We start from the raw sequence: 15,486 nt of genomic DNA, 5'->3' as shown, positions 1-15,486 counted from the left end.
TTTTATTTTATTTTTTTGTGTGTATATTTTTCACATTTGAATGAATCATATTTACTCTGAGCTTTTCCTGAAAACACAAACAGAAAACATGGTGTTTGGTGGATCATTTTATACTCTATAAGGTCAGATTTCTTATAGTTTTTAGATAGAAACCTTTACTTTGATAGTCCAGTTTGGCATAATCAATGTCAGGCTTCCTGAAAGGGAACTGCATTGTCTTGAAAAGTAGACCTGGAAGCAGAAAGATCCAAGGAGGAGCTGTGCTGAAGGTCCAGGATTTGAGGGAGATGAGGCCTCTGGTGAGTAGGACAGTGCCAGGGCATATTGACATGATGATGAAGGAGGTGGTGGTGGTGATGAGAGTGAAGAAGGGTCTCCAGTAGTTTGATGATTTCATAATTTGGAAGAGCCAGGTTTGTGTCATCCACACCCAACATTTTGGAAACAACCATTTGGAAGTCTACCAGCTGAACAAAAAAAGGGCATCTTAGTTTAATTTTAAAGTGTAATATTATGAGTCCAATCACCAGTTGAACCACCTGCTGCTCTTAAATGATCTGAATTACAGAATATTTCTAACACACAGACCCATGATTGAACTATGAGTTGAACAATAGTAAAGATTTGTTGCTGTTAGGGTAATTTAATACTCTTAAGCTCCAAATTATATTTTTGGTCACAAACACAAAACAAGTAAATATTGACCTATTTATATCCTCCATACTAAACATTACCATTCATTTCATAATCTGTTTCTGGACACAAGCTGAATATAAACCAATATTCACTTTGTTTTAGCTCTGTCTTGTTGTCAACAATTCCTGAGGTCAGTGTCTGTCCTTTTAGCTGCTAAATGTTCTGCTAGTGAACATACATTTAGTGCACAGGTGCATAAAGCTACCTGCTGCAGATGGAAACAACATGGATAAGAACACTGAGAGTAAACCTGAGCTGTAAAGTTTTGGGCTAAGATAAGATAAGATAAGATAATACTTTATTGATCCCCAGTGGGGAAAGTTTTGGGCTTGTACAATGAAACTAATAATAAAAGAATAAAGCTCAAACATAGTTGGGGGTAGTTCTCTGTTTCCTCACAATGAGTGACATCTGACATATTATAACATTGTAATGGGATACATTGTTTACATACAGGTATTGATAAGTGCAACTTTGGAGAGAAACTTAAACCCAGATGTGAAAAAGGGTAACTGCCCTCTCTATAACCACACCCAAAAGTTATGTCACAGTTAGTGGACACAGACCTTAGTGACTAACTGTCCATCACTCTTTGAAAAGGGATGAGATGATACGTTAAATGGAAATGCAAACAAAAAAATGATGAATGCAAAACACTGAAAAGCCCCATATTTGATTGAAAATAGAACAAAGACAACATCAATGATAACACTGAAAGTCTTTGTTTTTGTACAATTACACAATCATTTTGAAATTGATGCCATGCAACTTGTTTCAGAATTCTGCTTTATAATTAAACTTTTAAAATGACAGAAACTGGTTTCATCAGTTCCAAAATGCTTACAGGGCGTTGTTAATAGTAGAAGTGATGAGACAGAGTGGCAAACATGTCCATGTCCCAACTTTTTTTTAAATGTGTTGTTGGTATCGAAATCAAAAACATGCAAATAATTTTCCAGGAACACAGAAATGTCTAACTTTCATTATTTGGTATGTGGTCTTTGTGCTACTTCTGGCTAATCATTATATTCTGTTTAAAGTTACATTTCACTTAATGTCCCAACCCTTTTGGAAAAGGGGTTGTACAACACTCCTACAAGTTGAGAGCTCAAAATACTGAAGAACAGCAAAAACTATGGAATAACATGGTAGTTCAGTTGCTCTTTAAGTAGACTTAAAAAAGAGTTAAAGGTGGCTCATGAAGATAGCTTATTATTTTCAGATGTTACTGAGCAAAAGGTTTCAGATTCATCCCTCCCTTACCTCTCTCTCCCTCTCAGAGAGCTGAGCCAGGCTCTGTCTCAGGGTGTTGAGCTGTTGCTGGTCCTCTCTGGTCTTCAGCTCTTGACTCTGTAGGTCTAAGCTCACTGTGTTCAGCTTCTTCTCCACCTTGGCCTTCCCCTCCACCAGCTGATCCAGCCTCTTTTTCTGCTCCTGCACAGTCTGACTCTGCTCCATCACTTTCAACTTGGCACGTCAGACAGAGGTGTTTAGTAAAGGCACTTTTAAATCGAGGGGTTTATCAAGTTTGGCATATTGCTCTCAAAAAAGCTGCGTATACTTTAATATAAGCTTGGTGCACATTTACAAAACATTGCTCCTTCTCATCCACACATACGAATATATTTACAACCATACATGATGTGTTATGAAGTGAAAAGCCCTCTTGATTGAACTGGGGTCCTAACCCCTCTCCCCTCTACCTTGAGCTCATTGGTATGGGACAGCTGGGCCTTGAGCTCAGTCTTGGACTGCCTGCTAGCCTTCAGCTCGCCTTGGAGACGCTGCAGTTGTTTTTGCAGCCTCCTGGCCTCCAGATGAGCATCATCTCGTTCCACGGCCAGCGCTGATCTGCTCCTCTTCTCCTCCTCCAGCTCTGACACCTTCTTCCTAAGAAGCTGGATGTGGAGGCCTTTGCTGTCAAGTTGGTCTTTCTGCGCCTTTAACTGTTGAGAAGATAATCTTTACATGAATGTTTTGTATTTTTTTGGTGCATTAACAGAAGGCATTTTATCACTGCAAATTTAAAATTAAGTCTCTTATCAATCAAATGTTACTATGTCATCTTAAAAGGCTTGAGAATTGTTGATTGAAACATGTGAAGAGATACTTAATCAGTAGTTGCCTCCATGTGCCTACCTTTCTCTGTAGACTGTAGCTCAGACTTTTGTTCTCCACCAAAGCAGTTGTCTCTTGTTTAACAAGCTGCTCTGCTCGTGACAGGATGAGTTTAAGCCTCATGTCGAACCCAAGATCCACTGCGATACTGTCAACCTTCATCATCTCTGACAGCTGCTCCAGGAACTCTTCATACTGTTGAAAAAATAAAGATAATGACTTCTTATTATACTTCTCTCACTAAAATGCATTAACTCATAAAGTTAACAGAAATTTTAACTTGTTTCTCCTGCTACTGACACATTACTCACATGCAGTTTGCGATGTCTCAGTCCGTCATGCTGCATGTCTGCAGTCAGCAGCTCGGTCTCCAGAGCTTGCAGTCTCTCCCTCAGGTCCTGGACTTGCTGCTCTGCAAGCTGAGCCCTCTGAAGTGCACTGTGCTGAATCTCCGTCTGCTCGCTGAGCTCCTCAGAGAAATGACACAGACGGGCCTCCATCTCTGGAAAGGACTGCCACCAAAATAAATGTTGTAAGAATGTTTATCTCAATGTAGAAGCACCGAGTTAAGACTTTAAAACTCAGGTTTGATGGTAGATGTAGGAGACAGTGTAGAAATGTATTAAATGTATATGTTCAAGCACTGTACATGAGTAAAGGTTTTAGGTACTTGAGTATTTAATGTAAAGCTTTTTGTACTTTTTACACAACTAGTTTCATCAAATGAACAGATTCTACTTTGAAGATAAAAATTCAAAATTCTAATAATGTTATATGCATGCAATTACAAAAATACAACATACTAAATGACTGCAACACACGGGGCTATGAGGCTCTTGATTGAACACAGTCAGAGCCCAATTTGGTTGAATAGCGCATGCTTAAACTAAACTCTTTAAATATATTTTTCTTCAGAATACAGAGCATTTATTTGTAATAGAATATTATTAATAATATCATATAGCTACTTGTATCTCTATTATTATAATATCTAAAAAAATAAAATAATGCATATACAATCCCTGTTTAAGAGAAGTGTAATTTTATTTAATTTGACATAAAATAATCTCCACCCCAAACTTTAATTTTTAGCCTTTGAAAGAAGTAAGTCTCTGATTTAAAAGCCATAAATCAGGCGAGGAAAGTTTTCAGTTCATGGTCTTATAGAGCCAGAACTAAATCAACACTTGTAATATAAGGAATATATCCTGAGACATTTATGTTAAAACCCTCTTACTTAATCTGCTCCTGAACCTTCTAAATCGTAGGTGTCAAGTATTATTACTCTTTTAATTACGTTTTTTTCATAGCGAGTGTTGCTGAAGTTTTGACTTGAAAGGACCAATTCTTTCATCATGCACCAATGTAATAAGGTTTGTGCCCGAAATCATTTTTTGATACCTTACCTTATTGCAGAGGTTGTCCAATGTGTATAGAACATCTTCCTCTGTGGGCAGGATGACGTTCTCAGACTTCCCCTGCAGCAGACCTACCACCTTTTCCAGGAACATCTGCAGTTTCTCCCCAGCTCTTTGAGTTTCTCCTTGGCTCGACTGTAGCTTTCTCTCAAACTCCTTCACCTGTTTCTCCAAACAATGGGACTCTCGCCTGGCAGCCTCTACGACCCGTTTGCTTGCCTCCACCCTCTCCATTAGGGATCCCTTCTCCATCTCTACACTCCTCCTTCCCTCTACCAGGCCATCTAACTCCTAAAAGAGACAGGGGAAACAATACAAAGAGTAACACTGCTAAAATGTTGTCAAATAACACATCGTCCAGGAGCAATTTTTGTATTTCTTGGATGGTTAGTGAAGGCCCCCTCCCTTACACATTTACGCCTTAGACTCCCTTTGTGATACAAGTTTTAACCTTCACTCTTTGTGCTGGGACAGAACTTTTAGATTACTGTGCTGACACAAAAGAGTAGAAGACTTTAAAAGCTTTTAAAGTACCACTTTGAGTGAATCGAGCGCTGATGCACTGCTGGCAGTCTTCCTCCTCTCTCGGTCCAGCTCTGCCACCAGCCTCAGCACCGTCTCTCTGCTGGATTTACACTCCACCTCACAGGACTTCACACTTTCCTCCAAAACAGCAATCCTCATCTTGAGCCTCTCCCTTTCATGAGACTGATCCACCTGATAATTGTTAATAAAGTTAACCTGGTTAAAATGTTGCCACATCTTAGTTCAATGCCAATAACCACTATATACCATAAGTAGAGTTATAAATAACTTTTTTCTCAGCATACCTCATTAGAGTTTTCCATAACTTCCAGTCGTAAAAGTTCTGCAGGGGAAGAAAACATTCAGGAGGGACTTGTTTCTGTTTTAAGAAGTCTCCTGGCAACACCAAACAGGGCTATAAAAGGCTTCACCTGAAGGGGCGCTGTAGCTGGGAATGTCAGCTATCTAGAAGCTTCAACAAAATACATAAATAGATCTTTGAGTGCGAATCTTGTTGAAGCAATAATCAAAAGTCGTTTAAGAGCCCAAGCAAATTAATGCATTGAAATTACACTGTAGATGACATAAAAAGGCTGATCAAAACGCTGTGAAGGTCGACTGGGGTGCTAGTGTTTTTAATATCCCTGAGTAAGGACTGTCAGGTAGCCATTTCTCCCAGACACCAACCTGAAATAAGAATATGAAATTATTATTTTTACTTAATTCACCTACTGCCACTTACAACAGGTCTAAAATAAGCAACAAGAATCAACGTAAATCTCGAGGTTAACCAAATACTATAATTATGTTGTAAATAATATTTAAATATAATGATTTAAAATAAAGCAAACAAAACAAAAAACCTTCAATCGGACAGTGTTCACATAATTAAAAGCTAACGCGTTGTCAAATATTTAAAAAAAAAAAAAAAAAAAAAGGAAGCCTTGTTGCAAACCCAAACGTCAAAACAAAAAGCCTTCCAGTCATAACTCGGGTCAAATTAAACACGCAAACTATGACGTCACACAAACAGGAAATGAGCGGATACATACAAAACTTTATTAGCAAACACGAAACACGCCTCCCTCCTAGTACAGTATCGCGACGCACTATGTATCTAATGTGATTCCACACTTCTAGTTTAATATAAAACTTACCTGAACTGCGGGTCTCTGATGTGTTTGTGAAAAAACCGACTCGTTTTGACCCACTACTCATTCAGAGGTAAGCGGCATACGGCTAAGCCACTGCCTGGGTTCAGCAGCACGTTTCCCACCATTCATAGCTACATTAAAGTTAGAATATGATCTAGAACAGTATTTCTTTGTTATGTTTTATCAACATGTTTAATACGGATATAATAACCCGACTGCTACTTTGGCGAGGATATTTCTGACAGCTAATGTGGTCAAGGTCAGACGTGTTTGTTTTGATCCATTATATTGTATTTACTTTGATTAAAGCTGACTCCAATTAAATTAATCAAGTGTGTATCCCTTTGCTAACAGATCCATTTAATATTTTTATTTTAATATGTTTCTAAAACTATATAACTGCCCTGTAACTTTTCTGTTTTATAGCTTTCTTTGATATTTATGTTTTTTGTTTGAATGATTTTCAAATGTCCTCTTTTAATGTGTTTTTCTGCCCTTTGTTGTGATTCTCCATGTCTTGTGTGAAGCACTTTGAATGGCCTTGTTTCTGGAATGTGCTTTATGAATAAACTTGCCTCACTTTTTTTTATCTCGTAGCTCACCTGTTCACCTGCAAATGCCGAGATGCTTCACCGTTCATTGTGGTCCCGGTTGGGAGCTCAGCTGCTTGTGAAGAGGAAACCGGTCTTCTTCTATGCCTCGGCCACTCTCCCGCAGTCTATTCAACCACTCAACTATGAAACCAAACCCGGGAGGACTCACTCAAATCGCTCTTTTCCTCGGATATTTTCGAGGACCTTCTTTTTAAACACTCATCTCCAGCAGCATGACCGCAGAAGAGATGTTCTGCCTGCTTCATGCGGGCTTAGCAGAAGTGGACAGACACGTTTCTATTCACCCAGTCTTGTGAAATCTGTTTTGAAAACAACTTTAAAACCAGCAGTGGTGCCTGGAAAAAAGGCTCCCAAAGGACCAAGAACAAAACAACCCTCTCGAGCCAATCAGCCTGCCCTGAATAACGACCAGGTGATTCTGATAATCATGGGATATTTGATATCATGTTTTTGTTCTCGTCACTAATTCAACCCTGTGTTTCTCTGTAGGATATGATGCAGTGTATTGCCTATGCAACAGCAGATCAGTATCATTTGCCGACACTTTGCCACGACTTGATAAGCCACGACTTCCACGAGTTAGATTTACCAAGAGGTATCACAAAACAAAGTGTATCAATCACAACTCTTACCAAGATGTTAGTTGCAGTGAGAATAACTTAAGACATTTCATTACGATCATGTTTTGATTTCAGATGCTTCAAACGTGCTGGTGATAAGCACAGATAAGACTTCTAAACCAGAAGACGAGGCTTTGATGTTCTTCTTCAGGTGAATAAAGCTTTATACTTTATTTATACTTAACAATTCTGATTCATGACAATGAATTTATCAGTATGCACAGCTGGGAAGTGAACGTCAATAGTTTATGAGTACTGACAAAAACGTGTCCTTAAATCCACTTTCAGAAATTGTACAGATCATCTATCAAAATAATGTGAAGTGTTGCTTATACTCCTAAAGCCTTTTTTGACCTAGAAAAAACATGTTAATCAGGTAGTGTATTAAAAAACTGTACCTGGTATTGACTAAGCATATTATTTTATGTATTAGTATTGTTCTGGTTTTGGTAATGAAACTTTTGAAACCCAGAAGTTTTTTTTTTTTTTTTTTGGTTAAATAAAATGGGGGGGAAGGGCAAATACATTTATTTCTTTTTCATTCTGAATTTCAGGGAAGGCTCAGTGGTTTTCTGGAACGTTGAGGAGAAAACGGTAAAAAAAAACTATATATATATATATACATATATATATATATATATATATATGTATATATATTGTATATATAGTATTACTTCTTTAACTATAATTCTTCTACTTCCTTTACAATTGAATGTTTCACTACTTTACAGATGAAACAGGTGATGAGATTATTGGAACGGCATGAGATCCAGCCTTATGAAGTGGCATTAGTTCATTGGGAAAATGAGGAGATTAACTACGCTGTTGGAGAGTATGTAGATCAGTACTTATGTCATGTTTTTTTATCTGTACTTTCAGACTTTTAGTGACTTCTGTAACTTTGTCATATTTCATCTTCTGCAGTGGCAACACAAAGCTTGAGCGCGGCAACATCTTTCTGAGTGACCAGATGGATCAAGCTGAGGCTGTTCTGGAGAAATTTGCTTTTTCAAATGCCCTGTGTTTGTCAGGTGAGGCCCCATGCTTATTTAATAAACCTTTCTTTTGTTTTGATAGATGTTTGCTCTGTATACAGCCACTTACCTGACTTGAACTTTCTGCCTCCTCTCACAGTGAAGCTGGCTATATGGGAGGTGTCATTAGACAGCTTTGTAGAGTCAATTCAATCTATACCAGAGGTACAGTGGACACAACAGGCAGAAAGAGATCATTAATAATTGATCATCTGTAATGGTTGTTTGTCTGCCTGTAAAGTAGAGTATGTACCAGTGCTTCCCTTAATGCTAATATGCTAATCTGTTTTCTTCCTCAGACGTTGAAGTCTGGCAAAAGAGTTAAGTTGTCCTCAGCAGAGGTCATGAAGAAGATAGGGGAGCTTTTTACGTTAAGGTAAATTAAATCTTCTTTAAATAGAGGTTCATTCAGAGTGAACTAAAGCTGTTCTGGTTTTTCCTTTTCAGATTTACAGCAAGCTTAAACTCTTCTGTTTTCAGTTTATTTGGGGTCTGCCTGGTGATCAGAAACAAAACTTTTCACTCTGTTTGACAACACCAGATTTGGGCTATCCTACCTCCTATCCACATTTAAGACCTGTTTTATTTCAAACTCCAGGGTGACAGAACATTGTTGTTATCTTCCTCTTCTGGCAGACACTGTATAAACCTCAGGTCTGACCTGCTCCTCACACCTGACTTCTACTGGGACAGAGAAAACCTGGAAAAGCTCTACGATAAGACCTGCCAGTTTCTCAGCATCAACCGCAGAGTCAACGTAAATACAGCTGCTCCAAAAAATAACGTCGCAACAAAGACTTATACTAATGCTAACACTTTGTAGCATAATGCACGTTTTGAAGTTTTGATTTAAACTAGAAATATTTTCCGTTTCTTTTAGGTTGTAAATGAGAAGCTTGAACATTGTTCGCAGTTAACAGATCTGATGAGGAGCCACCTGAGTGAGAAGCACAGTCTGAGGTTGGAGTGGATGATCGTCATACTCATTACGATAGAGGTAAGCATATAAAGATGTTTTGAGCCTGATGTGGAAACATATTAGTTCAAAGGTGTATTTAACTTTATTAAGCTTCACTTCTGTCTTTTTTTAACTCTGTTGCCTGTTTTTCTTATAGGTCATGTTTGAACTTGCAAAGATGATTTTCTAAACAGCTCCTGCAACAATGCACACATCTCTAAAAGGGAACTGAAATGACAAAGACAGAATGCTGCACTAAACAAAGGTACTTTGTGACAGATATATATGGCCGTGTTTGTCTGGGAGCAACTGATATCTGGAAACGGACATCAACTGTTTTGGGTGTCGTTTATTAAACAGTAAAAACATTTAAACAACATAACAAATCTGTTTCCAGTTGTTTTAGTTTGTTGCTAGATATGGTGGCTCGTGCTTCTTTGTAGGATTTGACTGTATAAATGCTGCTTATTGACTTTTTGAAGACAAAGACCATTAGGTTATTGACAGTTTTTAATCATGTGACCATATTTTCAAACAGTATCGTTTTTTGAGTCTTCTGTACCTAATTGCTTTACAGTGTTCATTTCATTTTTTACACAATGTTTCAAAAATATATCAGTCTTTTTCAATAAAAAATCAATTGTTTTCCGAAGGACTGAGTTGGAATGCGAGGGCCTGACATGTGATAACATTCATGTGACTGAAAACCAAGCAGTAAAGAAAGAAATCAACAGGCAGTAATTTATTCTAAATCATCCAAGTGAAAGAACTCCAACTGAGTGCTGTGAAAGATGCAATAAAGTCTTTGTTTTAATTCTTTGCTGTTTGTTTAAGTTTTTATGCAAAATACCAATGCATCGAATGCTTATTCGATTAGTAGGTCTGTAGATGTTTGCAATACAAGAAAATACTCAAAGTTTGAAGGCATTCATTTATTTAAATAAAACACTATATTATACTGTATATGTAAATATATAAACATGGGTTTATTTTTGCATTTAGTCATTAATAGACATACACACATATCAGATCAGATATAAGTTTCCATAAAAGTCAGAATGTAAGCAAAAATATAGGAAGAAGACAAACAGCCTCTCAGTCTCATTCCATTTTCTCTCTCTTACCAAACACTTTCATTATGTAGCTTACTGTATCAAAGACAACGCAAGCTTGCTGAAGCTCACATAAAAACAGCAATCAGGGGAATTACTGATGCCATGAAGTTTACGGCTCTGCTGATTATGTTTCTAAAAATGTGTAAAATAATGGGTTAATTAATAACAAAGATGTGCTATGCTCTTATTTTGACAGTTGTCAGTAAAAATGTTTGCAGATTCAAAATAAGTGCAGCTTTTAATAAGCATTAAAACAGTCATTATGTACAAGATAATATACAGTTACACTAGTGCACTCCGGTCTACATGTTGGTTTTCCGACAAAGATAACATGAGAATATGTATTTAAGTGAAAAGATTTAAGATATACCAATGACCAAATATTTCATAAACAGAGATGATGTATAGTACAGGCTGTGATACACTTGTTTCAAAGTGTTGAAAAATATTTATATATTTCAGGTTAGTTCTGCAAAGTTGTATTTAACACTTACAGAAATGTAATGGAAGTAAAAGGGATGAAATATATGACCTTATTATCTTAACCTTTTCAAAAAAAGATTAAGATATATCTTTGCACAAATATAATTTATGATTGAAAAGATGACGTGAATAGTAGTAAAGCTCCATTATTTAGCCAACAAAGTCTTCAAAGTTGATGCTCCTCTATCAACATCTTTCTTGTTAATCACGCCCCTTATATTTATTACAAAATAATTCCATAATTCAAAACCATTTTCACCATTAAATACCAACGTATTGTGGTTAAACATTGACAAATAAAAGCGACAAAAGCTGTTTCCTGTAGTTCTCTTCCAAAGTCAGTCATCTTCTTAATGGCTTGTCGAAGCATACACACTTGAGTGAATTTCTTCTGGATTGTCCAACCTTAAAGGAAAGAAATGCAGCACATTACTAATTCAATTAGATTTTACTGTGAATGGGAAACATGATTTCAATTAAAGATAGAGGCTTACCAGTTAGTGATACTCAAGTTGAGTGAAATTAATCCCACTCCAAGGTAGTGATGCTCGCAGTTGCATATTCCTGATGCTCAAGTGCAATAGCAAAATCTTCACCTTCACTTTCAATTTCACATGTTTCTCCTCTGTTGTATACTTCCTGTTGACTTTCTTCTTCCTCTGTTCTGGAATAAGATGCTAATTCAACTTCTTCAAGTTTTGCCTCTTCCTCATGCACACACTCTGCCTCCATCTCTTCCTCAGGCTCCTCGATCTCTAAAGAGGACTTCTCTGCTACTTCTTGGTTGTAAACGACTTCCTCAGCATCCATCCACACATCCTGATCATTCTCCTCCTCTGTATTATTAACATTAGCTTTTGTTTCTTGATCACAATCTTCAGACTGAACTGGTTCGCCTCGGAACACTTCTCTGTCGTCCATTTGACTTGCTGGTTGCATTGTTTCTTTTGCCTGAACATTAGACACTAGTTCTACTGTTGTGGTTGGGTGTATACCATTATCCAACAGTACAGGTGGAGTTGTTATCACAGCTGGTATCACAACATTTACAGCTGTTTCTGTTACTTCTGTTGCTTGAGCATCCGTTTCAATTAGCTGTGGCTTTTCCTGGCTCTCAGCCCTTTGTGTTGAATTTATAGGCATTTCATATTCTACTGCCTCTTCTACATGAATTACTACATTTGATGAATTGGTGTCTTTCAAGTCTTCAGTTATGTCAGTTGTTACTTGTGGGGTAGCTGATGCATTTGGATCTGGTTCTATTGTTTCGATTGCATGTATACCTAAATCCAACAGTACAGGATGAGTCATGATCACAGCTTTTTCATTTGAAAATAACTGTGCTTCTGGTTCTGTAGTTTCTGTTTGCTGAACATTGACCTCAGCAAGTTCAACCTGTTTCGGGCTCTCAGCTCTTTGTGCTGGAAGGACTGTATTTACAGGTTCCTCTGCCTCCTCTGCTTGAACTCCGTGCTCTGAAATGTTCATCTGTTTCCCCAGTTCAATTCTCTCTGTGATTGCCTGTGAAGAAGGTGGTGCTGTTGCTTCTGGTTGTACTGTTTGGATTGTGTTAATGCCAACATCCAGGAGTTCAGGTTGAGTCATCACAGCTCTTTCAGTTGAACCCAGAAGTGTCCCTGGTTCTTTGATAGCTATTTGCTGATTACTAACCTCAGTAAGATCAATCTGTTTTTGGATCTCATTTATTTCTGTTGGTAGAACTGCTTCAATTGCTTGAACCTCAACTTCCAAAACATCCATCCTTTTCACAGGATCATTTATCTCCATTACTGGTGGTGGGGAAGCTGATGCTTTTGCTAATGGTTCTACTGTTTCGATTAGATGCATGCCAACATCCAAGAGTTCAGGTTGAGTCGTGATCAAGGCTGTTTCAACTAGGTTTGCCACTGGTTGAGTGATTTCTATTGGCTGAATATTGACCTGAGTTGGCTCAAACGGTTCCTGGTTTGTTCTTTCTTCTACCAGTTCTACTGCTTCAGTTGGGTGTATGCCAACACCCAAGAGTACTTCTGGCTCATCCCTGACTTCAGTCTTTGGTTGGCGTTCATTTGCAACTGTTTCTTTTTGTGAAAAATCCTCTGATAATACTTTTTGATGTGGTAGAAGGCTACGCATCAGTAGACCTAACAGTGATTCTTTGACCTCTGGTTCTTGAACATGTTCAGTTTTTGAAGGATCCCCAGGCTCAAGACTGTCATCAATATGAGGTACTGTTGCACTTTCCTTAGTACTTTCTTCGACCACATGTGTGTCAATAGATGCAGCTTCCTCATTTTTTGTGTCCTTCAAGGTATCTTCTGCATCCGATGGTAATACTTCCCCCAAGAGTTCAGGATAAGTAGTTATTACAGCTCTTTTAGTTGACTCTAAGATTGTTGCTGGTTCTGTCATTTCTGTTGATTGATTATTGACCTCTGTTGGCTCAATCTGTTTCTGGATCTCTCTTTCTGGTGGAATAACTGTTTTTGCAGGTTCAGTTGTTTTAAGTGCTTGAAATCCTACCACTGCCACATCTGTCTCTTTCTCAGTTTCAGTCCTGTCTGTTGTTGATGGTAGGGAATCTGGTGTTGTTGCTACTGGATCAACTGTTTTGATAGAATTAATGCCAACTTCCAAGAGTTGAGGATGAGTCGTGAACAAGGCTCTTTCAATTAAAACTAAGTTTGCCGCTGGTTTTGTGATTTCCGTTGGCTGGTCATTGACCTCAGTTGCTTCAATCCTTCTCAGGCTCAAAGGTTCCAATGCATGTATTGCTTGAGATCCAGCCTCCAAAACATCCATCTGTTTCACTGGTTCACTACAATATATTATTTCTGGTAGGGATTGGGAAGTTTTTGCCTTTGATACTAGTTCTTCTGTTTCAATTGCATGTATAGCAACATCCAACAGTACAGGTTGAGTTGTAAGCACATCTCTTTCAGTTAAAACCAAGAGGGAGTCTGGTCCTGGGATTTCTTTTGGCGCAACATTGACCACAGTTGACTCAATCTGTTTCTCGCTCCCAGCACTTTGTGTTAGAATAAATGGCTTTACCGTTTCCACAGATTCTACTGCTTGAACTCCAACCACAAACACGTCCGTCTGCTTCACAGTTTCAATTCTATCTGTTGGCATTGGTGGGGAAGCCGGTCCTTTTGTTATTGATTCAACTGTTTCAATTGTGTTAATGCCAACATCCAACAGATCAGGTTGAGTTGTGGTCAAGGCTCTTTCGGTATAAACAAAGTTTGTCGCTGTTACTGTTATGTCTTTGACCTCAGTTAGGTCAATCTGATTATGGCTTTCTACTCTTTGTGTTGGAATAATGGGCTTTACTGGTTCAACTGCCTCCACTGCTTGAACTCCAACATCAGACACATGTGTCTTTTTCATAGGTTCAATTTGCTCTGTTGGTGGAGAGGGAGTTTGTGCCTTTGCTTGACCAAACTGTATGTTGAGTTTGAATTCTAACGAAAGACTTGATGGGGATTCCACATTACCTATTGACGAGATTATACCTGTGTTTTGGGGAACTACTAATCCAGTGTTACTAGGTGTCAAAATTGGATCTTGAGAAATTTGTGTAATTTGTGCTGGTTCATTAACTTCTTTCACATCTGCTTCCTCTGATAGAGCTTTGATCTCTCCTACTGTGACACCTGCTTCTGATTTTGCCTGTTTGGCTTTGGTTTGCTCTAGTTTTTCTCTGTAACTGCCAATAGAGACATTTAAACCAAATAGTAAATCCGGGGCATGTGTGAGGTCCTCAGACACTTGCTGTGCTGTTGCAGAGTCATCACTTATGACAACGGATTTTTCATCTTTTTCTGTCAATGTTCCAGTACCATCCTTTATCACTTTTTGATTCCCCATTTGATTTGATTCACTTTCAGCCAATTCACTCACTGCAGTTAAAGCATCTGGCTGTTTTACAACAGCTTGTTCCAAGATGGTAACCGCTGATTCAGATACCTTCTCTGGGACATGTTGAGTAACTTCTTGAACAGTTATCTTGGTTTCAATGTCTGGAGTTGCAGAGAGATTTTCTACTGTTTTCATTGTTTCTTGACAATAATCTATGACTTCTTTCGTTTCTGTTACCCCTACCTCCAATTTGTTGTCCACTATTGTCCCAGTTGATTTTAGATTGACATCGACCATCTGCACTTGAATTTTGTGGTTGCCTTCAAACTCTACTGATGGCACATGCATCCTCTGGATCACAGTGTGTTGCTCTGCTGTCACATAATCATCTTTTACTAAAGGCTTAGCAGGGTTGGCTTCCCCAAACACTTCCTGACTTGCCACTCTGTCAATCAGGGGTTCAGTAATGCCTATTTTTTTCTCTGGCAAAAGATCAGGTATTGTAGCTGAGAACTCTTTCAGATCACATGTGACTACTTGTGTCACTATGGCATGCTCAAGTGCAGCAGTATTTATCTCAGTGCTTGAAAGTTCACTTTCCTTTTCCATTTCAACACTGACTTGAACTGCACTGAGGTGCACGTTATGTTTGAATTCATCTTTATTTGTAGCATTGTCTACAGCAGGAGCTTGGATTTCCTCAGGAAGTAAAGGGCTTTCTAGGACCTGAACATATGTTGATTCTTCATTAACAGATGATACATGAACTTGGGGTGTTGCTAGTAACTCTTCTGCAACCTCAGGAATGCTATCTTCCTGTTCAAAGACAGAAGCATTTATAATATGCTCTGTTTTATGACCATCTGATTTCTCTGCAGCTTGATCAA

The 15,486-nt window shown here is 38.2% G+C and overlaps 3 protein-coding genes across 3 annotated transcripts; 1 reads left to right on the top strand and 2 right to left on the bottom strand.

Moving 5' to 3' along the window:
* Nucleotides 1-18: 18 nt before the first annotated feature.
* Nucleotides 19-5,690, bottom strand: ccdc170 (coiled-coil domain containing 170). Its single transcript, XM_061063313.1, has 8 exons — nt 5,063-5,690; nt 4,767-4,949; nt 4,221-4,523; nt 3,126-3,326; nt 2,836-3,009; nt 2,400-2,642; nt 1,960-2,163; nt 19-467 (listed from the first exon to the last, which is right to left on the bottom strand). Exons 1-8 carry the CDS (start codon nt 5,117-5,119, stop codon nt 189-191), a joined length of 1,644 nt encoding a protein of 547 aa, XP_060919296.1. The 5' UTR covers nt 5,120-5,690; the 3' UTR covers nt 19-188.
* Nucleotides 5,691-5,806: 116 nt separating this feature from the next.
* rmnd1 (required for meiotic nuclear division 1 homolog) lies at nt 5,807-9,389 on the top strand. The gene is made up of 12 exons (XM_061063315.1): nt 5,807-5,879; nt 6,509-6,937; nt 7,015-7,120; nt 7,221-7,296; nt 7,700-7,739; nt 7,877-7,977; nt 8,070-8,176; nt 8,280-8,344; nt 8,479-8,555; nt 8,816-8,936; nt 9,060-9,176; nt 9,295-9,389. Exons 2-12 carry the CDS (start codon nt 6,536-6,538, stop codon nt 9,325-9,327), a joined length of 1,245 nt encoding a protein of 414 aa, XP_060919298.1. The 5' UTR covers nt 5,807-5,879; nt 6,509-6,535; the 3' UTR covers nt 9,328-9,389.
* Nucleotides 9,390-10,062: 673 nt separating this feature from the next.
* LOC132993453 (probable serine/threonine-protein kinase kinX) lies at nt 10,063-12,704 on the bottom strand. The gene is made up of 2 exons (XM_061063314.1): nt 11,230-12,704; nt 10,063-11,140 (listed from the first exon to the last, which is right to left on the bottom strand). Exon 1 carries the CDS (start codon nt 12,581-12,583, stop codon nt 11,258-11,260), a length of 1,326 nt encoding a protein of 441 aa, XP_060919297.1. The 5' UTR covers nt 12,584-12,704; the 3' UTR covers nt 10,063-11,140; nt 11,230-11,257.
* Between the last annotated feature and the right edge of the window lie 2,782 nt (nt 12,705-15,486).

Source organism: Labrus mixtus, chromosome 18 (genome assembly GCF_963584025.1).
Source record: "Labrus mixtus chromosome 18, fLabMix1.1, whole genome shotgun sequence".
NCBI lineage: Eukaryota > Metazoa > Chordata > Actinopteri > Labriformes > Labridae > Labrus > Labrus mixtus.
This window is presented reverse-complemented; position numbering and strand designations above follow the sequence as displayed.